General features: G+C 25.8%; 1 protein-coding gene and 1 long non-coding RNA gene across 3 annotated transcripts in view; both read right to left on the bottom strand.

The window, feature by feature from the left end:
• The window catches only part of LOC129606927 (ankyrin-3-like), a 109,809-nt gene extending 87,990 nt beyond the window's left edge, over positions 1 to 21,819 (bottom strand). The window contains exon 1 of one of the 2 annotated variants that reach the window (XM_055517573.1): positions 21,462 to 21,819. In XM_055517573.1, the coding sequence (XP_055373548.1) occupies positions 21,462 to 21,530 (69 nt within the window). In that variant the 5' untranslated portion in view covers positions 21,531 to 21,819. The remainder of the gene's footprint in view (positions 1 to 21,461) is intronic. The other variant, XM_055517574.1, reaches the window with a different exon arrangement.
• A 20-nt stretch (positions 21,820 to 21,839) lies between these two features.
• On the bottom strand, positions 21,840 to 22,520 carry LOC129606928 (uncharacterized). Its single transcript, XR_008696786.1, has 3 exons — positions 22,384 to 22,520; positions 22,044 to 22,206; positions 21,840 to 21,899 (listed from the first exon to the last, which is right to left on the bottom strand). It is a non-coding gene; the product is annotated as an uncharacterized LOC129606928 (long non-coding RNA).
• Positions 22,521 to 24,587: the final 2,067 nt, after the last annotated feature.

The following is a 24,587-nucleotide window of genomic DNA, read 5'->3' as shown; positions in this document are numbered from 1 at the left end:
TTTTCGCAAACACGGACTTGTGTACACTACATAAAGAATTTCTCGTACACTTGTTATAATGAAAATGAATTTTGATATTATTTCCGTGTTATTCCTGTAAAAATTAATTATTATATAAGAGATATTGAAAAGTATGTCACGGTTTCGGAGTTCAATGTTAAAGGTGTTTTTTCTAAGAAATCAGAAATAACTTTCTAAATTCGAAATTTAATTTTAATTTCAATTGTTATGTATAAAAATCAAATTTTTCACTTAGAACTCTAGAATAATACAAACGTTCGGAAAGTTTGTTGAATACTCAAATGAGTTTCGGATATGGTAACGTTAAAAAGCCGATACATTCGAATTAGGTTCGAATTTACGCCACTATCCGGTCTAAATTATAGCCGGGCTCAATTTTGAAAATTAAATAACAATGAATAATTTCTTGATGCAAAAAAATCACTTGCAAATTTGCAATATTCCGAAATTTAAAAAATCACCTATTATAAAGAAGATATAGGAAAAGTTTTCACAAAATAAAATATTCAACTTATCCTTTTTGTTAATTTATTTTTGTACTGTAACGTATTATAATGACATAGTCTAAATTTATTATATACAGACAATGTTCTTGACAATGTGGTAAAAAAAATCATTCTTTCAAAAATATTAAAAATAATTTTTAAAAATATTTTCTCATTACTCACATTGGTATCGTATATATAATTGAAATAACAATGAATTTTTTGGAAATGAGTCATGTCTGTGCTGCTATAATAAAATATAACAAATTTAAAAAAAAAAATAATAATTGTTAACATGTACAAGAGAAAAATAGCACAATTTTACGACTTTCTAAATAACACACGGTAAAATTATTGTAAGAAAAATAAAATTAATCGTAATTATGTGCCTATACACTTTAATTAAATAATCGATAATGTAGTATAACATATTCGTATATGTGTATATAGTATATTTATATATGTATAATAGTAAAACACACACAAATTGGAATTACTTTAACCTATTTTTCTGAATAATGATTATTGTGTATGGATTTTTTCTTTCCTGCACAATTTATTAAATTTCTTCAGACATTATCATACAAAATTTTCAACATAATTCCTCCTAAAGATATGCAATTAAAATACATTTTTAAACCAGATATTCTCGAATAAATGAGAACCGAATCGAATATCGAAGATAGAATTGAGAACTAGATTGTTAAATTAAATGATTTTTAACTCGCAACACTATAGAAAAAATTTAAGGAGGTGTAAGGCGGTATTTAATTTAAAAATATAAATTTATTATATTTTTCCTTTAAATTAAGAATTAAGGAGTTTTAAATTTCGAATTTAATTTGCCCCATCTTAAACAAAAGTAAAAATAATCCCGAAACTAGTTAAATGCTGTGACCAATTTAAAAAGTATTTTCATAAAAAAAAATTACAAGAAAAGAGAAAATTGTTTTTAATCGATTTTTTATTTTATATTTTTTCCTTTTCACTTTTTTGGGGCTTTTTACTTGATTTCATTTTGAATTCGTAATTTTCCTTTCTATTAAAAATAGAAAAAAAAATTCAATTTACTTAAAAAATAACAAAAATTGTTAAGAAATTGGGACACGATGATGATCTCATAACTTTTTTAATTTAATCATAAAAGGTCACTTTTCATATTAAACTATTTATATTTTACCTATATAGGTGCCTGTCTATATTATTCGTTCTAGTGGTTCTCAAACGTATTATGTATAATAAATATTCTAGAAGGTTAAGAACAAGTCAATCTTTAACATGTCAATTTAGTCCGACCAACATCAAAATAATTCCAAATAACTCAGAAATAAGTGAAAACTCACAAGATTCCCGAATTTGAAGGCTCAGTGGTAAATTTTGGAAAAAAAATTACAAATTTTCGAAAAAAAATTACAAATTTTCGAATTTCGAAAAATATTCAATTTCGAAATAAAGCTTAAAACAATATTTCAAAAAAATATTTAGTTTCTCCTCTAAATATTTTTAGAAAAAGTACTCCTCTTCTTAATTTCGAAAAACAATACTCCTTTTCGAATTTTGAAAAATAATAATTTTCGAAATTTTGAAAAACAAAATCATTTTAGATTTTTGGAAAAAAATCATTAATGATTTTCGAATAAAAAAAAATATTTTCGAAATTTTGAAAATATTCACTTTAGAAATTTCGTTAAACACGAATTAGTAAATTTTTAAAAACTACTCATTTTCGAATTTTTTAAAAAAATAAAGTTTGAGAAACACTGATCCATTAACTCACATTTTTCATATTAGACTCATAAAAATAGTTTGAATAAATTGTGATTTTATTAATATTTTTTTTTATACGCAAATATATACAGATAACGGTAATGTACATTAATGTAAGGGTAGTATAAAAGCAGAGTGGAAGTAAAAGAAATTGTAGGTATGTGACACGGTTGTTCGTAATGTAAACTGTAAGGACTGTGTTGAAATTTTTGTTAAAATTTTATCCACGAAACTTTCATATTTTGTACGTGAAGGTCTAAATAAAATTACAAAATAAATTCACAGGGAATAGCATTTTATTTTCCAATGACTTCAAAGAGACTATGGGGTGGCCAACTGAACCTGTACGTTTTTTCCTTTTTATTTTTATTTAGACAATTTTTTTTGTTTTTCTTTTCTTAATAACATTTTTCAAGGTTAAGAAAATAACGAAGAAACTATATAAGAAAATAATACGAAAAATAAGGAATGAAAACGCAAAATAACGCAAAAAAAAGTAAATAAAGGCAAAATAAAAAAAAATTCTTCAAAAAAAAAAAAAAACAAAATGGAAGGTAAGAAAAAAAAATTGCTTAGTTTTATTAATTTTCTGTTTTTTATTATTTTTGAATTTAATTTTTTCAGATTACAAGGACATTACAGGTTTCATGTGAGTGTATATTAGGTACCCTGGCACACGTGTTGTAAGTCTTCAGAATTCAGAATAAAAAATTATGCTCGAAAACCAACGATTTAATCAAAAACAATAAAGAACTAAATAAAATAAATTGGAATAGAAGGAAAATGTTATTAAATAACAAAATCAGGAACGGAGGAAGGTAAAAAAGGACTAAGATTAAAGTATAAGAATTGTTTGAAAATTTTTTTTTTTCAATTCCAATTTTATCACGTAATTAATTGTCTGAAATTTCATTTTATTTTCATAAAATTTAGTAAAAATTTATGAAAAACATTTTCTATATTTGAAAGCATTTTGAATTGTTGAAATTTATTAGTATACGACGTGTAAAAATTTTTCTCTATGTAAAAACAAATTTCATGGTAAATCAAATCACCACATTTGAAGTAGTTGGGTCCATTTCGTTATTTGGGAGTGTATAGAAAGATTGCTTTCAATTTTAAAGATTTGACATTTATTTTTTCATATACGAATATTATGGTCATCTATCGGAATCTATCGGAAGTATGCAAAAAATTTTTTCTTCACAACTTACTATTATTAGTAAATTTGAAATATTGTTGCAACCTTAATAATTGGTGTTCCCTTCTTATCATAAATAAATGCGTTCTTTATAATTTCAAAATGAAATTTCAATTCACAGTCTTAGTGTAAATAATGTCACTTAAAAAATTAGTCAACTAAAATCGCTCTTAACGCTCTTAATCGAAATTTTAAGATTCATTCAACGATGACATTTCCGATTAAAATTTTATAATACTTTTAATCAGTTTTAATAAACTTTTAATATATTTATATTACTTTCCTACCAATTCTATAATATGGGCTTTTATATCATCATAATTTAATCCCTAATAAATCCTTGTACTTAAATAAATTCACAAAAATATTAAAATATTTTTGAATTTAATTTTAGAAATTGGTTATTTTTTTCAATGAATAAATAATTTTGGATGTCGGCCAACTATGGAATACATGTAAAGTTTTTATCACATTTAGTGTAAATTTGTAATTAGTAACAAGCTTTTAAACTTTGACAACAAATTTCTAAAAATGTAATTATTACTAATAATAAGGGATTTTCTTTCTCCTTCTTTTTTTTTCATTTAATTAAACCCCAAAAGTATTAAAAAAATCCCAAAATGTTCTTGTTTTCTTGTTTTCAAATTAAAAACAAAATATATATATATGTATAAAAAATCCAATTAAAAGGACTTATACAGTTTTTAAAAAGGACCTTGTTATTCATTCAAAAAATAAGTGGTAGGTACCAAAACTTTTGAAAAAAAAAAAAAATATTTCTTTAACATTTGTGGTGTTGAAAAAAGTTTTGTATTATGATATGGAAGGTTTGGTCCAGTCCTTAGACCTACCTATTTAAACGTGTTTCAAATGATTGTTTTAGATGTTTAGATAAAAGAAAAACAAAAATTACCTTCAAATAGACAAGTAATTTATTTGTGTAAAAGAAAAATTCGAAAAGTTTAAATATTTTTGCAAAAATCTTTCTTAATAAATTTAAAAAAAAAATTTATCGTACTTGGTGGACATGAGATAAAAAAGTTTTGATTGAAAAAATTTTTATTTTTTCCAATTGAAGGTTGAATTATGTGAAAAAAAATTAACCTTCTTCCTTTTGTTTTACTTGTTTCATTGCGTGAATTGTTAATGTGATTTTGAAATAAAATGAAAAAATGTTAAAATACAAATTTTAAAAGCTTAAAAATTCTAGCTTAAATTGAAAACAAATTTCTATTGCTGTAATAAGTTTCCTTTTTCATTCTTCGTACTTTCCGTTAGGTATACAGCACTGTTTCGAAGTCAAATATGCCCTATATTAAAATTTTAACTTCGTGTGGATAAGCGTTATTCAGTTTCTACTGAGTGAATAAAGCGCTCATTTAAATAATTCAGTGGTCATTTAAATAATTCTTTAGATTATCATTTCTTCCGCAAGGTGTCGTTTCGGATCTCTACAACCCTGAAATATTTTGACGGTCAGCTGATATAAATTTTTCTTAACATATTCATATAAGAATAGTTAATTTTTATTAGTGTGTTTTTCGGAGTTAATAGCAATTATTTTTGGATATATGGTAATTTTTTTATATTAATTTTGTACTAATATTAGATGTTAATTATATTTTTAGCATTATAAGAATAAATTATACAATATTTAACCAGCGGCAATGGAAGTCATATATACATACAATATTTAACCAGCGGCGATGGAAGCCAGATACCTTAAGAACTTTGATTGCTCAATTTTATAATACCATTATATCATTGCACAATTGATTAAATTTGAATTGTTCAAGAATTGCTCCTAGGTGGATGATTTTTAAATTATTTTGCATTACTGAAGCATTATGGCTGTTCAATTCAAAAAAAAGTACAGAATATGGCAATGAAAAAGAATGAATTGAGCAAATATCAGAGACTGTGAATTAATAACAAATCATAAAGCCCAAAAATACTTTCAAAGAACTCAATATTGATTTAATTCCGAATTTGGAATGTATGTGTAATTCTAATTGAATTTATTTGTGCCTATTCGATTAGAATAATGAAAGAAAATGTTTAAATTCAATTTAATTTATAAAATTGCTTGAGGAAAATATCCCAATTCCCGTATATTACAAAATTGGAAAATATTTTTATGTACCTACCCGGTAAATTGTAATGGTTTTTTTCTCAAAATAAGAAGCAAATGTATATTATATTATCCTTTTTATCCAATATATAAAAAAAATGTATGGCAAGGAAGATTTTGGAATAAATTAAATTTTTATTTTTCTCTATTTTGTGCAATAGAGGAGAGGGAGCCTCTAAAATACTTTATTTAAACATTTTATCTAACTAGCGAGCTCTTAAAAAATTTATTTAATAACAAGGATATTTTAAACATAAAATGTGCCAAGTATAAACAAAACTTATTCCTCACAATTTAATAAAATTTTTTTTATAAGAAATTTTTAATTTGTAATTCTCATTCGATCAATTTTTTTTCCGTTATTTGGACTAGAATTTTTATTATATTTTCCTTGTTTTAACTTTATCCGTAATGGTTATCATAAAATTTTGTAAATTTTCATGTTTAAGAATTTTATTGTTCTGTAATGAATAAAATAAACTTTATAATACCCTTGAAACCCAAAATCATAGCGAAATATATTATTAAAAGAACAAAAAGAATTAAAAAAAAAATGAAAATAACAAAAAAGGACACACCTATAACAAAGTACAGTAATTTGTCCTATAAAAGACTTAGAAAAAAAAAACAATCCCCAAAAACATTTAAAATAGAAGTAGAGCACGTATTTCTAAATTTTCCTTGGTTTTTTTTATTGCCAAATTTTTAAATTCTAAATAAATAACTGTAAAAAAAAATTATGAAAATTTTAGCATATTGCATAATTACTAATGAAGTAGAGGCAGAGGAGAAGAAACCATCATTTCTTTTTCCATTTCAAAAATCGAACAGAAAAACCAGTATTTTTTTTTGCCGAAAACCTTAAAAAATCCTTATGATTGTTTCGCTTTCTTTGATTTCTCTACACCGCGCTCGCTCCACACTCTCCTTATTCACAATATATTTCACTTCGTATACACTAACACATATTTACTTATTTAATTTGTTTTTTCTTTTTTTGATTCCCTTATTTACTTACTCTATTTATTATTTACTTTTTATATACATTTAAATTTTTTTTTTCAATTCAAAACTCTACCGAATGTACCGTTATATACAATGTATAAAATACGAAATATAAAATTTACAACCCCAAAAAATTTTGTTAACTTGTAAAAGAAAATAAAAAAAAGAAAAAAATACCTAACTATAAAATTTACCAGGGCTGTGATTAGTTAATGTTTTTTTTTTAAAGGTGAAGGTGCTTGCAAGTGTGGAGGTATAGATTGTGAAATTAGAATTTCATGTGATTCAAACGGATCATTTTACAGATTTTTTTTGAAAATAAGTTTATAATTAATTTAAATTTTGGAAATTTCGCCAAATCCATCTAGAAATTGAGTAATCAAAGGTAATTTTTTAAATGTAGCTGGTTTAACTTTTATATGTAGCTGGTTAATATTTAGTTTATAGGCAGGAGATTTCAATTTTAGTATCAGAAAATTCAATATTTTTGACTTTATTAAATCAATTAATTTTTTTAATTAAATAAAATTTTGTAAATTTTATTGGTAATTATAGAAATATTTAATTTATTTTAAATAGAAATTTTCGGAAAGAAGGTAGAGCAGTTTTGTCTATGTTTGAATAACCAAATTTTAATCCTTAACCCGACAAAATCTAAGTACACATATTTAAAAATTTTATTCTATTTTGGTTATGATTTTGAATGCTCATTGAAAATGCCTAGAAATGAGCCTACAAAAATTTCAAAAATCTTAAATTCTAAAAATTACATTCCGAATATACGATATCATATTCATAAATCACCATAAAATTTGAACGTAAAATTCTTATCTCCACTAAATGGTTCGTATAAGAAATTAACATGAGAATATTAAAATTTTTTTTTGTTCCTTCAAAGCCATCCCTGATATTTTTTTGCTAATTTTTTTTTGTTTATAAAATACTATTTCACATCTACATATGTACTTGTAGTAGAAAAAAACAAAACAAAAAACAGGAATCATATAAGAATAGAAGGAAAAATAAAAACAAAAACGAAATTTCAATAAAGAAAAGGAATAGAAAAGTAAAAAAAAAATACCGTAAAAGTACCGTATATTTTTTTTCTTCCTCTTTATAGGTTTTTATTGTAAAAGTACCGCACATTTTATAAAAGTATATAGAATGGGAAAATCGATAAAACAAAATGGTGACCTCAGAAATATTCAAAAAAAAGGGACGAAGAAAAAAGCACATAGCAAATGGAAAAATAAATTGAAATGTTAAAAAAATATGTTTAAAAAGAAAAAATAATCATAGTTAAGAGGGTACCCCCATCCTCTCTCATTTCAACCGAATTTCATCAAAAACCGGGACCATTGTTTTTCCACCAAAATTGTAATTAAACTTTTGATTTGAAGAATTATAGGTCTTAAATAGTTTCGGTTCAAATAAATTTTTCGGGGGTTCGAAATATTGAATAATTTTCTCCCCTAAATTTGATTTTCCACAATATCATATTGAAATAATGATGGTATTTTTTATTAAAATTTATTAAAATTTAAAATGCCCAAAATTTAAACATAAATTATAACTTTAAATGTACCTGATGTGTTCCATTTTCGGTAACCATTTTTCCTTTCTTAAAAAAGTTTTAACTTAAAAAAAAATTTTCACGTTTCAAACGTTATTCCATGAAGTCTCACTCACTCACTCACTCTAGCAAGCTGGGCTGGTTGACAAAGGCCGGAAAAAATCGATATACAAAAATATTTTTTTTTTGTTTTCTTTCGGTTTTTTTCCAAACACTCCTCTACTGTGGTAGCTAACTTATCCGATACTTGGAAAAAGTTAAAAAATTTTTTTTTTTTGTTCTTTTCTACTGTTCAAAACTTCAACTCTCTCTCTCTCTGTCTCTCTTTATTATTAATAATTCTCTCTTATAAATTTTTTGTTAATAATTATTTTAAATTTATTGTTTCCGTTAATTATTTTACTTTATTCTTTTTTTAATTTTAAACTACACTTTTTTAATATACTTTTAAGAGTAATGTTGGGTGTGGAGTAAGGGGGCGTTGAGTTTACTTGGGTGAAATATTTTATTAATAAATTTATTTTTCTACTTATTATATTATGTGTTATTCATTATGTATGTATAATATGTACATGCACACAAGCGATTTAATGCGACAGAGTTTTTACATATACGAGGCGAAAAAATTAAAAAAAAATTTTTAAAAAAATTTCCCTTTTTTAAAAAATCAGTCCTTAAAAATTTTTAAAGAGAAAAAAACTCACTTAAACTAAAACTTAATTAAATTACTTAAAACTTAAATTACAGTAATATCAAAAAATGAGAGAATGTGTGAGAAAGAGAAGCACAAGTTTACATAATTTTTTTATGAATAAATTATTTAACTTTTATTAATTAATTAATTAATTAAAAATATTCTGCTTTTATTTTAAATAAATTTTCTGAATCGGATAATTTTTTTTTTTGAGTGATTTGGAAGAGTTTTCACAAAATTATTTTTTTTTCTCAATTTAATTTTTTCCTTTTTTTGTTCTTTTTTTTTTCTTTAATATTAAATTTTGTATTATTTTTATCTTTTTTTTTTTATTTTGTCTTAACACCTTTAAAGAGTACCGTAGACTGCTTGAAATTTATAGCATTAACCGCTTTTTATATTAATTTTTTTTAATAAAAAAGTGAGGAAAATTTTCCCCGAGAATCGGAAAAAAGGACAAAATAACAAAAATTTTTCAATACAGCCAAAAGATTTTTGTGAATTTCTCCAAAAAAATCAAAAAAAAAAATATCCCAAGGATACAAAAACAAAATTGTCAATTTTTATGGTAAAGTCGAAAAAAAATAATATGAGAAAAATCTCCTCTTTATTAAATTGTGTTTACTTTTAAAAGTATAGGGAGAAATAAGGAATATATTCGAAAGAAAAAAAGAAACGAAAATTGTAAAAAGAAAAAGAGCAAAATACAAAATTTTTTTGCTTTTATTTTATGGCACGCAAGCGCGTGTTGCACCATTCACAGTTAATAAAATAATAAAAAAATTAAAAACGAAAAGAAAAAATTATAGGATTAATTACTTATAAAAACAAAAACCAAAAATTTTTTTTTGTAAATAATTTCGCCGTTCTCTTGTACATATTAAGAAAGGATAGAAAAGGATAATATGATAAGGACAAAGTACATATTTATATAGTTTTTGAAAAAATGTGCACATGAGTATTGTATATTTGAATTGAACAATCATGTCTCGGCAAATGGAATTAATGAAAAATGTTTTAAGTCTAATAAAACAGTGATGGTTTTTCCGGACTGTCCAAAATTAGTCCTTTCTCACAAATTCCAAGTATGTTATTTGTAGTTAATAATTAACATTTGAACCAATATCTAAAATATCTATATAAACTTTGCCAATAAAAAATGATTTTAATAAGACTTGCGATTCGGCTAACCTGATTATGTGACTGCATTCAATTCTTTAAAGGTTCTTAAATATTCTGTTACCTTCTTGTCAAAATCAGGAGAATTAGGTCAGTTAGGTCACCATTTTGTGAAATACTAGAATTTTTCTTTCAATGAAGACATACTTCATTGAGAAATAGTTTTGAAAGACTATTTCAGAATCTTGGATCGCGATTGGAAAAGTGTATGATAGTTAGTAGCATGATGACTTGTACAAGCAATTCTTTTCTTTGGCTATGGTGGCGGATGTCCCGCTACGCCTGTCAAATTGTGTGCGCTACTTGGGCATGATCATGGACAGAAATCTGCTGTGGAATGAAAATATAGAGGAAAGAGTAAGGAGGGCCACGAGTGCATTATTTACTTGTAAAAGGGTTATTGGTAGCCGGTAAGGAGTTAGCTACTCGGTTTCTACGTACTTCGAAAAGTCTTCATGCAATAGGCACTTTAAGAGCAGAAAATATACACACAATAGCATATTGGGGAAACAAAGAGTGCATGCTAGGAATGTTAAATGTGATTTTATATGGTACAATATATCATATACTGGGAATTTGATTACGGTGTTGATGATCCCACAAAGAAAGCAATGTAGTACTGGCGGGCTAAGGACACATCCTACTTTAAGAAAAAAAATGAGTAAATTCTCCAATCAGTTAATTTTCTAAGCCTTGTTCATAGTATCCGAATTTCACTATTACACAAACAAAAAAAAATAAATAAAAAAGATTTATAAAATGCCTAGTGCACTGTAACAAGTGCATTTTGTTATAAAAATTATTTTGACATTTACCATACGAATATTTTTATAGCAAAAAATAATCATGTGTGATTATTATATTTTAAATGAAAAACAAAATAACAAAAATAACAAAGTAAAATTAAAAAGTCGAAAAAAAGGTAACGATAGTAACAACATTTTCCCCCAGGTTTACAATTACAAAACATTATTAACGACAATATTCGGTTGTCGACAATATAGCGGCGCCCAAAATTTATTCCGTATGGCGTTAATGCAATTTTTTTTTGATACACACATGTGCATTCATGTGTTATTATTCATGTTGAAGATTTATATGTGCATGTGTAAGTACAAATTAAAAAAAATTAAGAAATTATAAAAATAATAAATAAAGCACGTGCATCATATGATACGAAAATTTTTATTGTTTTTATATGAAAATAAAATTTAGGGTAATTTTGTAACACAAGTGCGTGCCATAAAAATACATTTACATTTACAAAAAAAATATATGTACTTGTTCAAGAGAATTCAAGCATAAAATGCACTACAAAAAAAAACCCGAATTAAAAGGGTAAAAAACGACGAATTTGAGGAATTCAATGTTCGTCGGATAATAACGAAGTTAATGTGTAAATTTGTTGTTGTTGTCTTGGATTAGCCGGTTAGAATGAATATAAATAAATAAACAAATTTTTAAAGGAGGTTGCTATTTTTGTTCTTTTGTTTTTCTCTTTCTGTTCCTATATTACTTAATAAAAAAATAAAAGTATTGGATTACGAATTTTATTTATACGTGTTAATTAAAATGCCGCGCAAGTAATGTACATATCCACACACACATACACACACGTACGTAAAACACAGCAATAATAATAAAGTGTTTGAATTAAAATAATGTAGACAAATTTTATAGCAACTTTTAAGTATGCGGCCGACTATACAAGTGTTTATAAACTGAAAAAAGAAAAAAAAAGTAAAAAAGGAAAAATTTCAATACCCCAAATAAAATGTGAATTAAGGAGTAAATCGTAAAAAGATACATAGATGGCGTAATGTAAATTGAAAAGAGGAAAAGAGAAGAATAGATTATTTTTTTCGGCTTTGTTTTTAGTAAAATTCGTGCAAATTGCGGAAATTTTTTTGTTTTTTTTTTTTTTTAAAGTATAAAGTATAAAAATCCGGCATTTTTCGCTCCTTTAAGTGTTTGTGCACAAGTGTGTGTCCTTTGTATGTGTACGTGTTATTTTGTTATTTTATAGTAAAATTAAATGTTTTATTTTCAGTGTGGTTGAATATTTAGTAATCCTTGTTGTGTTTTTTATTTTGTTTGTTGATTTTATTCGAATGATAAGTAATTTTTGTTTTCTAAATTATATCAAGTAAATATTGTAATGCGATATCTTGCGCTTATTTGTTTTGTATATTTTCTTTTTGTTTGTTTTATTTATTGTTGTCCTTTTTTATTTATGCATTTCTTATATCATATAGTTACTATTGTTGTGTATAGTTTCATTGTGTCAAATGTATACTTGGGAATTCTTAACAAATGAACAATCTCTTTTAATGCACCACAGCCCTATTTATTTGTTTTTGCAGGGTTAAGCTGGTTTAGCGTTAATAAATTAATGAATTTTTTCTGGTTTCATTTTCAGAACAACAATTTTTCTTAATTAAATTAAAATTAAGGTAAGAATAATTGAAATTATTTAAATTTTTCTGATGCAAGAACATTAATTTTGTCACATTAATGAAGATTAAAAGTGAATCTTGTACTAATATACAAATATTCGTCTATAGTACTAGTAAAACTCATTTAATATTGTTGAAAAATAATTGAAACAAAGAGATTCTTATCTAAACTCAGTATAGAATAAAATAGCCAAAAAATTAAATTCAAATTTCAATAAAAATTTAAAGATTTTCAAATATTTTTTTTCAAAATTGTTTTCTTAATTATTTCTGTAATTTTTATTTAATTATTAATTTGCTAAAATGAAATAATAATTTAGTTGTTTCAATGAAAACGCCAATATCCATTAAAAGTTTTAAATGTTTTTGAAAAATTAAAATAGCTTGTATATAGAAATGACGCCAAAATTAATTTGAGGCGCTTGTAAATTCTTTTGTTTTAAGATTATCATGTAAAACAGGTGTCTAATTTAATAAAATATTGTTACATGAAGAATAATATAATGTTCTTAAAATTATGAAATATTATTTAATATAATTTTAGTAAAATAAAAGAATTTCAATAACATTCCTAAGGAATTTTTAAACAAAAATTGGCACATACGCGCAAATAAAGGAAATTTTGTGCAGTCAAAAACACAAAAGATATGAAAGTTAGCCTCAAAATACAAATATTATCAGCGTGGTTAATTAAAAGGACTAATAATCGAGCTACCCAAAAAAGGTGACCTATCAGAATGTTGAAGATTGAGAGGTATAACAGTGCTTAATAAGGTGATCAAAAAAATAGCCTTCATAATAGAATAAAAAGAAAATTGGACAAAAGCCTAAGGGAAGAACAGCAACTTTCCTAGACTTTCAGCGTACTTTTGACACAATCAAGTGAGGCACAATCTGGGCCTCACTCAAAAAAAAACAGAATTTTTGCCAACTAATATAATAAACACAAGCACTTTATATAATGATGCCGAAGCAGTGGTGTTGCATAATGGCAAACTTAGTTCCTCCATTAAGACAACAGTATAAGTCAAACCGGGATGCACGTTTTCGCTATTGCTGTTCATCATTGTATTTGAAAATTGCATAAGGGATCACTAGGCAAAGGAATCAGTTGGCAGTTCCCACATAAATTACAAAACCTATAGTATGCCGATGACTTTTGTTCTACTGACATACTCAGCTGAGGATATGAAACCTATCATCAATAAGTTATTAGAGATAATAGAGAAAATGGGTCTGAAAATAAACAGGACCAACATCTCGGTACGACAGGAATAAAAGAGGGTACTTGGAAAAAATTGGTAACTAGTATAGTAGTTTCTCACTTTGTTTGTAAAATTTTCTTTGTCGGTCCGTGTGAATGACGAATGTTTTAAATATTCTAATGATTTATGCTAGAAAGAAAGGTAGATTATTGACGTCGAAAGAGTCCATCCAAATGCAATGCCAACAATCCTCTGAAGACGTAGGATCTTTGCATTTCTCTCACACATAGAGAAGTGCATTAAGGTTTTGACACGCGAAATTTAGTGTTAAACCAAAACTTTTCTTATATTGTTTGCTATCATTTACGAAAGTAATTCTCTTAGATTTCGAAACTGAATGTAGGTTTTTATGAGAGATTATAGAGATTTTGGAAAAATACTTATACATTTTTCAATATTGAAGCCATTATTCTAATTACTTCAAGCATCAATTTATACATGATGTCATACCGAATTTAAAATGCTGAAAATTATGCTTTCCATTAAATTGATTTACAGCAAAAATTGCAATTCACATTTAAAACACACTTACAGAATTCAAGCGAATTGGAAAAACAATAGGTAAAAAAAATCAATAAAAATTTAATCAAACACTTAAGCACTTAATTTAATTCACTTTTGTTTTGTGTTACCATTACTATGTCATACAACATACACACATACATTTAGTTGTTACAAAAATTACAATATATTTTAAATTATGAACATTTGTTCAGTTATATATTATTTTTAAAATTTGAACTCATGCCAAATTCCATTTAAGTGATAATTTTATTAATCTGGCATTCAAATGCATGTATAAATAATTATTCCATATAAACATAAATAAGAATGTTCTAAAAATTGAAAGGGAAGGAAGTCCTTAAATACAAATACGTAAATATTAATTATAACAAAAATTTTAGTGCTTCTGTATATAGATATTAAGGAAAATAGCCAACTTTTGTCACGTAGCAGTTGTATGACGCTAAAAAAAGTAATTAAAAGAATATTAGATACATACATAGATAATTTTTGACGCAAAATTTTCTCAATAAATTTCTACAAAAAATAAGGTTGAAATTTTAATTCCATTTATTTATTTAAGCAAATCTAATAAATCTCTAAAAATGTAAAAGTTATAAATTTTTGCGGGAAGAGGCGGGTTCTCAAACTCTACACTCTCAGAGCGAAGGGACATCAATAAATATATTGGCAGTCATTGGCAACTGTTCATTATACATGCAGTCTAAGGCAGTGAAATTCGTTTGCAATACATTAATCATTGTTAAGGCTTAAAATCAATCCATATTGCCACTGCTTTCCCCCCCCCCCCCCTCTCCGTTATTTTGGCAACTTTTCCTAGTTTATACGTTGCTATTTCTGTGTATCTCTTTATAGTGATTCTTCTTTGTAAAAGTATTTAATTATCTATTTTGCATTTTCATGCTAAACTAGAAGAATAATTAAATTTTTTAAATATTATATAAACACTATATAGGACCGGAAATGCGGTACTATTATATAGAGAAAAATAAAATTTCAAATACAATAAATATAAAAACAGAGGAAGTAATTTGTTTAAGAAAATTGATTTTATATAGAGTAATTAAATAATTATAAAAGTTTATTTTGTTTTGTGGCAGAAAACGATTTTTTTTTTGAGTCAATTACAAAATATACCGCATACAAGTATGATCATACATAACAACTTCATTAGCAGCTATTATCCAAAGCTATTATCCAAAGCTAGAGTGCTTTTTCAAAATTTTTTAATTTAGATCTTAGTTTTTAAGATATTATTTAAGATTTCTAGATTTGTAGATTTATGCAACTGGTGTAACAGCGAACCGTGGCATCGTATTCAGCACCCACTCGACATCCACCCTGGAGCACCTCTTGAGTTCCTGAAAACGTTATACCCTGCCACCGAGAGTGCGTAGTCCCCTAGTATTTCCCCAGTTTTATGAGCGAGAGAATCACACTATCTCAAAAACTGTATTAAGGACTCCTCATCTTTCCCACGGAATCTGCAAATGTATTCGCTTTCCAGGCCCAACTTGCTAGAGCTTCCTGAAAGTCTAAGATACACCAACATAACCCCGGAAAAAATTCTTACTTGTATTTTATTTTTGAACATTAACTTAAGATACGGTGTTCTTATAACTTACAAAAGCTTCGTACAAAAATTGTTCGACACAGCATAATTTTTTTACAAAACTTAAAATATTGAACAGATTCATTCATTGCCATTAGGAATTTCCAAATTTTCAAAGTTTCACCTAAAATGGTTCTCTTGGTGTCTGGATGACATAACGGTGTTCAAAGAACATTAAGTAATTTAGCTCTTACTAACAAATTTTTATTTAAATGCAATTAAAAATTTTTTCACTTTGTTATTCTAAATGTTTTCAAACACATTTACGTCCATTTTATAATGATTCATTCATTATAAGTAAATTAACAATGACAAAATGTGATAATATTGCAGAAATGTTATTATGCAGATTATACAGAGAGAGCATATAGACGGAAGTGAAATAAATATTTTAAATTCCCAGGTATTCTTAATTTAAAATATTTTCTATACATAAATTTCTACATGCAATACAAATACGTTTGTACCTTTTGCATCTCTAAAGTATGCACGTACATACCATTTCTATGTTATTCACATGTTTGATACAATTTTCTTATTGCATTAGGTTATGTAGTAAATAATAGCTTCCCAACTTTTTTTTTATTTAGAATTCAATGCTTATTTAAATTTTCGCCTTTGGTTAAAAACAATCCCTTATATTTCTTCATTGCTTACTAGTATTGACAGCGATTCGAACTACATAGAGCGACTTTAAGTTTTATCAAATAATTTGAATAATATGAACTACAGTAAGGGCGTCAATGGATATGACAATTTGATTCTTTATCACATTTTTCCCCCGTCACCCGCATTATTTTATCGCATTTTTCCCCCGTCACCCCTATTATTTTATCACAAATAGATTTTGTTATGTAAAACTAAACAATAAAACAAAATGAACTATTCACAATTATTTCACAACCTATTCACAATAGTTTTATAACCTATAAAAAAATCTCGAATTGCAAAACTATTTTTGTCAACAATATAAAAAACAAAATTTTACAACCTGGACACGTGCACAAAATTTTTCTGTAATATTTTAAGAAATACGACAATTTTGCTTTCATCAAATATAGACCTACGATAAAAGAATTTACATTAAACATTTCAAAATTGAATCAAAATTATAGTCGTGTAATAATTATGTAGAAAATATGAAAATCTAAAAATAAAATTGGGTTAATTATTTTGTATACCAATACAGTACTCGCAAAGAAGAGAAAAATCACCGAAATTATGCCCCCGTCGTCCCATTCCAATAAAATATAATTGCACAAGATGAGAATTATTGAGAATGGAACTTTTAATTCCATTTATTTATTTAAGCAAATCTAATAAATCTCTAAAAATGTAAAAGTTATAAATTTTTGCGGGAAGAGGCGGGTTCTCAAACTCTACACTCTCAGAGCGAAGGGACATCAATAAATATATTGGCAGTCATTGGCAACTGTTCATTATACATGCAGTCTAAGGCAGTGAAATTCGTTTGCAATACATTAATCATTGTTAAGGCTTAAAATCAATCCATATTGCCACTGCTTTCCCCCCCCCCCCCCTCTCCGTTATTTTGGCAACTTTTCCTAGTTTATACGTTGCTATTTCTGTGTATCTCTTTATAGTGATTCTTCTTTGTAAAAGTATTTAATTATCTATTTTGCATTTTCATGCTAAACTAGAAGAATAATTAAATTTTTTAAATATTATATAAACACTATATAGGACCGGAAATGCGGTACTATTATATAGAGAAAAATAAAATTTCAAATACAATAAATATAAAAACAGAGGAAGTAATTTGTTTAAGAAAATTGATTTTATATAGAGTAATTAAATAATTATAAAAGTTTATTTTGTTTTGTGGCAGAAAACGATTTTTTTTTTGAGTCAATTACAAAATATACCGCATACAAGTATGATCATACATAACAACTTCATTAGCAGCTATTATCCAAAGCTATTATCCAAAGCTAGAGTGCTTTTTCAAAATTTTTTAATTTAGATCTTAGTTTTTAAGATATTATTTAAGATTTCTAGATTTGTAGATTTATGCAACTGGTGTAACAGCGAACCGTGGCATCGTATTCAGCACCCACTCGACATCCACCCTGGAGCACCTCTTGAGTTCCTGAAAACGTTATACCCTGCCACCGAGAGTGCGTAGTCCCCTAGTATTTCCCCAGTTTTATGAGCGAGAGAATCACACTATCTCAAAAACTGTATTAAGGACTCCTCATCTTTCCCACGGAATCTGCAAATGTATTCGCTTTCCAGGCCCAACTTGCTAGAGCTTCCTGAAAGTCTAAGATACACCAACATAACCCCGGAAAAAATTCTTACTTGTATTTTATTTTTGAACATTAACTTAAGATACGGTGTTCTTATAACTTATAAAAGCTTCGTACAAAAATTGTTCGACACAGCATAATTTTTTTACAAAACTTAAAATATTGAACAGATTCATTCATTGCCATTAGGAATTTCCAAATTTTCAAAGTTTCACCTAAAATGGTTCTCTTGGTGTCTGGATGACATAACGGTGTTCAAAGAACATTAAGTAATTTAGCTCTTACTAACAAATTTTTATTTAAATGCAATTAAAAATTTTTTCACTTTGTTATTCTAAATGTTTTCAAACACATTTACGTCCATTTTATAATGATTCATTCATTATAAGTAAATTAACAATGACAAAATGTGATAATATTGCAGAAATGTTATTATGCAGATTATACAGAGAGAGCATATAGACGGAAGTGAAATAAATATTTTAAATTCCCAGGTATTCTTAATTTAAAATATTTTCTATACATAAATTTCTACATGCAATACAAATACGTTTGTACCTTTTGCATCTCTAAAGTATGCACGTACATACCATTTCTATGTTATTCACATGTTTGATACAATTTTCTTATTGCATTAGGTTATGTAGTAAATAATAGCTTCCCAACTTTTTTTTTATTTAGAATTCAATGCTTATTTAAATTTTCGCCTTTGGTTAAAAACAATCCCTTATATTTCTTCATTGCTTACTAGTATTGACAGCGATTCGAACTACATAGAGCGACTTTAAGTTTTATCAAATAATTTGAATAATATGAACTACAGTAAGGGCGTCAATGGATATGACAATTTGATTCTTTATCACATTTTTCCCCCGTCACCCGCATTATTTTATCGCATTTTTCCCCCGTCACCCCTATTATTTTATCACAAATAGATTTTGTTATGTAAAACTAAACAATAAAACAAAATGAACTATTCACAATTATTTCACAACCTATTCACAATAGTTTTATAACCTATAAAAAAATCTCGAATTGCAAAACTATTTTTGTCAACAATATAAAAAACAAAATTTTACAACCTGGACACGTGCACAAAATTTTTCTGTAATATTTTAAGAAATACGACAATTTTGCTTTCATCAAATATAGACCTACGATAAAAGAATTTACATTAAACATTTCAAAATTGAATCAAAATTATAGTCGTGTAATAATTATGTAGAAAATATGAAAATCTAAAAATAAAATTGGGTTAATTATTTTGTATACCAATACAGTACTCGCAAAGAAGAGAAAAATCACCGAAATTATGCCCCCGTCGTCCCATTCTAATAAAATATAATTGCACAAGATGAGAATTATTGAGAATGGAACGAAGCAATGAAAATTTCTTAAAATATTCTAAAATTAGAACTGGGAATGAAAATTTTTCATTAATTCTTCTACTTTTTTGTTTTTGCTTTTATTTTTAACATTTTGTTATTTTTAATATAACCTAGTCGAGCCGTCTGATTTTTATTATTAAATTTTTTAATTTATTTTTTATTTTCAATTTTGTGTTTTGATTTTGGCAAAAAAAAAAAATTCTTATTCTTGTCTAAAATTAAAATGTTATTAACGCCAAATTCTTTTAAACTTGAAAGTAATGAATATTGACGTACTTCTTCGTTTTAAATAAAATTATACGTGGGACTGATGTAAACAAAACTTTGAAGATGCTATTAAAAGTCTACATGGTTTTTTGGCTTTAAATAAAATTCAAAGGTAAAAGCTTTTTTATGATGACGTGCCAGATAAATCTATAAAGTTCAAATGTAATTAACAAAAAATTTGGAAACCACTGGTGAAAAATTATTTGAAATTTACTTGATGGAATTCTCAAACTAATTAAAATGAGTGAAGCCCAAAGTTTGACAAGACAAATAGGCTGTTCATAAAGCAAATAGAGCAAATATACGTCAATAAGTGAACGATAATTTGTTATTCCAAATAAAGACAACCAATGATTTCAGATTATACATTAAATGGACAAAGTTGGGCTAGCGTTGACTTACTTATGGACCTGGAGGTTTACTTTGATATCATTCACCAATCTCGACAATTATATGATTGACAAGGCAATTTCTATGTTAGAACTTTTTAAACGCTGGTCTAAGGAGTCTAATAATCCCTACATTTTGATATCTTTCTTATATTTATCTCTGCTTCGTCCCCAGTTAATAGAATTGAATTGCCTCATCTTTCTTGAGAGGATCCAACTTTTCTTCCCTCTTGTGAAAACAGGCTTACTTTTCAACTTATTAAATCTAACTTGATCTTTCCCGATAATTTTAATAAGGTCGTCGCCAATTCTCGTTTCACAAAATTGATTATGGGAAATATGAACCAGTCAGTAGAATGGTGAATCTGTGTAACAAGTTCAACAACAGGCTTGATAATAACAAAGAGCACGATGAAAAAGCACTGACAATACAATATTCTTCTAGACTAATTCATTAATTTATCATTAGTTCTAAAACGGAAATCAAATTAATTTTCATTTTTTTTTTTTTGTGTAACAGATTGATGTGTAGAAAAAATTCTGAACAACAAATGTTAAGATTGCTAATTGACTAAACAACAACGAAAAAAAAACTTGTACATCTGTACAATCTAATACAACATTTCTATATTTTCAAAAAGCAAAAAATCGTTTGAAGTCAAATTTTGCATTGATCAACTGCGTATCAATTAATTATATTGTGAACAGTATTTACATTATTACTTACACTTGAATAAAATGACGCTAAGACTATATAATAAATATATGTATATGAGTATGTCATGAATGATTTTTTTGATGCCAATTCACGCTGATATGCGCCACAATTTTTAAAGTAAAATCGATTTAGATTATTTGAATTGTTGGAATCATTCGAATTCGAATATTTGAAATTTGTATGTTCACAAAATTTGAATTTTATGTTAGTTATTCAATTGTAAAATTTATTTTATTCCTATACTAACCTTTAACCGACGAGGTGGTAGTAAATTTTATTCCGGCCGCTCCGATATATTTATCTCTCACGCTTTTATATTCTCCATACTGTTTTATGTTCTCTTACTCAGTGTTAATTTTGTTAGCGTGCGTAATAAACTTACGGAGAAATCGGGAGAGAGTTGTAAAAATTACTATTAACTCGATGGATATATGAAAAATTTTCACCTCATAGGTTAAAGACTAGTTATGATAAAAATTAAAATATTCAAAAAATAATAAAAATTTTTAACTTACACCTAAACTTTGTAATGATGGAAATCGTTTTTTAAGCGATTGCATACTTCCTGACAAAAGAGAATGCATTTTGATTTATTTTTCCCCCACCTTCTTTTTTCTCTTAATATTTTTTAATTTAAAATTTTAAAATAAAATTTTAAAATTTTATAATAAATTTTTAAAATTTTAACACTCAGAAAAAAAAATCGTTGACTTTCAATTTTGCAAAATTATTAAATTTTGAATTAAAATTTCGTACTTATATATATAACAATTCTAAATAAATTTAAATATATGTGTGTATTCAAAATGTTATTTGAAAAACAAATAAAATTATTTCAATTTACAATAATATTTTTAACTCATATATGAATAATAATTTTTTTTTTGTGTGTACACGTAAAGTAGCTTGTCAAATTTTAATTTTTGAATATTTTGTGTTATACTCTATTATAACTGTTATATTGATATTTTTACATAAACATGCGTAGGTAATATGTAAAATATTTAATAAAATTAAAATTTATTTAATAAATATTTAAAATAAATTCAAATAATTATAGAAAATTTGACAAATTAGTAAAGAAAATTTTTCTGTACCTTTTATTAAATACTTTTTTATAAAATTTAATTTAAATTTTTAATATCGTAATTATTTTAATATTTTTCACTAAATTTATTTTAAATTCAAATTCATATACACATTTATTTTTAATATTTTAAAATAATAATCTCATTCCGCATATGAATAATTTCTGAAATACTGAAAATTTAGAAAATTTACATTATATTTTATTTATACATACTGTATATACACATGTATATATACAAGTTATATACAAATATAATACAGTATATAACAATTTTTCAAAAAATAAACTCATATGACATTGACAACAATATTAAAAATATGTAAAAAAAAAAAAAACAAAAAACGCACGCTGTAGCAATGCTAAACGAAAATGCTTCCGAATCCAATCGCTGCCGCCGCGTACACAACAAAAACTATTCTTTACGTTGGAATGGATCGTTTGATACTAGTTAAATTTTACTGATCATTTTTTTCTAATAAAAAAAATAAATTTTGTCTCTTCTAAATATTTTATAGATCAAAAAATTTTTTTGTATTTTTTTTTTTTTTTTTAAATTTTTTTGCTTAGCTCTGTACCTAAGCGAATACATTTGTTTTCTATTCCTCGGGCACATTAATTTTATTTATAGAATTTGTTTAATTTGAGCGAAAAATATAAGAAATTGTTCTCTTTTAAATTTATCTTTCTATTCTACAAACACCTTCATTCTGTACAGGTAATTTTTAAAGGTTTGGAAATCAAAGAGATTAAAGACAAATTCCTAATGTATCTCTTAAATTTCGTAGTGTTTTTCAAATTTTATTTTTCAAATATAGCGTTTAGCACTGCCGCTGAAAAAGCAATGAAGATTTTTAAAATCTATATAAAATAGAAAAATACCAATAAAAAATATTAACTTAATTTTGATGATTTATAACTTTTATGGGTCAGTTAAATTTGGCTATGATAAGCATACATAAGCATGAATATAATTAAATTAAATAAGATTAATTTGGAAATAAAAATTATTTTGAAAATTATTAAAAAATCAATAGAAATGGCGACAAGAATTGTAACTGCATAAAATAATTAATTTTTTAAATTTTATGTAGATTTTCTGGAATTGCATTACCATACGGCCCTGGACAGAACTTAATAAACCAGGCTCTGTTTGAAAAACAGAGGAAAAATAAAATATGTAGCGACCCAAATTGCATTTTAAAACTTTAACAAATTAAAACTCTAATTAATAAAATAATAGTTTGGAAGTTAAACGTAATATTAATCAAATACGCTTTAACCTATTAACAAACGTGGGTTCAATAAAAGGTGAAACTGTATAAATGGATCTACGGTAACCCATAAATGGATCGCATTATGAATTTTTAATCTTAAAATATTTGGTCATACAGAATAGTTGTACATCGCCTACAAACCACCAGGAATCCCAATTTGCTTGAATTGCCAAAAACTGCCTTAGTTAGTTGTCGGTTTCTATTAGATTAGAATAGTAGTACAGCTATGTAATGAGAGATTCGGCAAATGAGTCAATAAAATTACTGAAAAAAATTCAAATTTATATCATTAATGTTACACAAAAAGGACGAAACCGAAAGGTCCTGAAATAATTTTATACATTAACCTAAATTTTGTTGCCCCAGTCAACAATATTTTCGCAAAATTTTATTCCCTTCATCTTTATTATAAAAAAAATATAAACAAAATATTTTCCATATCATCTTACATCATCATCTTTGGTATAGATTAGACGACATTTTGTCTATAAAAAATAAAAATATTATTCCTTTCTTGAGGCGACACAATGTCTCTCTCACAAAATAAAATTCAATGAAGAAGACAAAATTCTTTTTACTAAAAACTTCCGCAATAACTAATAAATAAAGCTCTACAAACCACACTACTACAAATGAACATTGCATTTTATATTATATGAGAAGTGAATCACAATTTTTAAAACAATGAACCGCACTTTATAAAAAGAAGAATAACAAAAAAATAAGAACAACCTTTTTGTCCTCTAACCTCTTGTTTTTCAATTTTAATCTATAAAACATAAAAAGAAAATTGTTATAACACAAAATAATAAAAAAAAAATAATAAATCAAATTCAAAAAACAAAAACTCAATATTCTTTAGTTTAACTGCCCTACATAAAAATACTGTTATGCCACAATACAAATGTATATCATTGCCTATATAAATATGCTGTTATAATAATTGTTATCTCTATATATTTTTATAAATGTGCAATGACACACTCTCAACGCAAGAATACCACGCACACTTACACAAGTCTCATTCAAATATACGATACATACATACATTACGATATATGTATCGTAAATAATTTAAAGTCAAAATTTCAAAATATACAAAAGCGAAAACATTTTATAAGCTATGACATAATTTATTACCGTTATTATACAGCAGAAAACACTTCCGTTTTAAAAAATTCTTCTTTAGCTTCATATATGATAGTAAAACAACTTCATATATATTAAATAAACGGTTATCTGTATTGTCATACTAGTACCATCAATGCTCTATTAAT

Source organism: Condylostylus longicornis, unplaced genomic scaffold, assembly GCF_029603195.1.
Source record: "Condylostylus longicornis isolate FDR11 unplaced genomic scaffold, ASM2960319v2 ptg000022l, whole genome shotgun sequence".
Classification (NCBI taxonomy): domain Eukaryota; kingdom Metazoa; phylum Arthropoda; class Insecta; order Diptera; family Dolichopodidae; genus Condylostylus; species Condylostylus longicornis.
The sequence above is the reverse complement of the archived record's forward strand: the minus strand, read 5'-3'. Positions and strand labels throughout refer to the sequence as shown.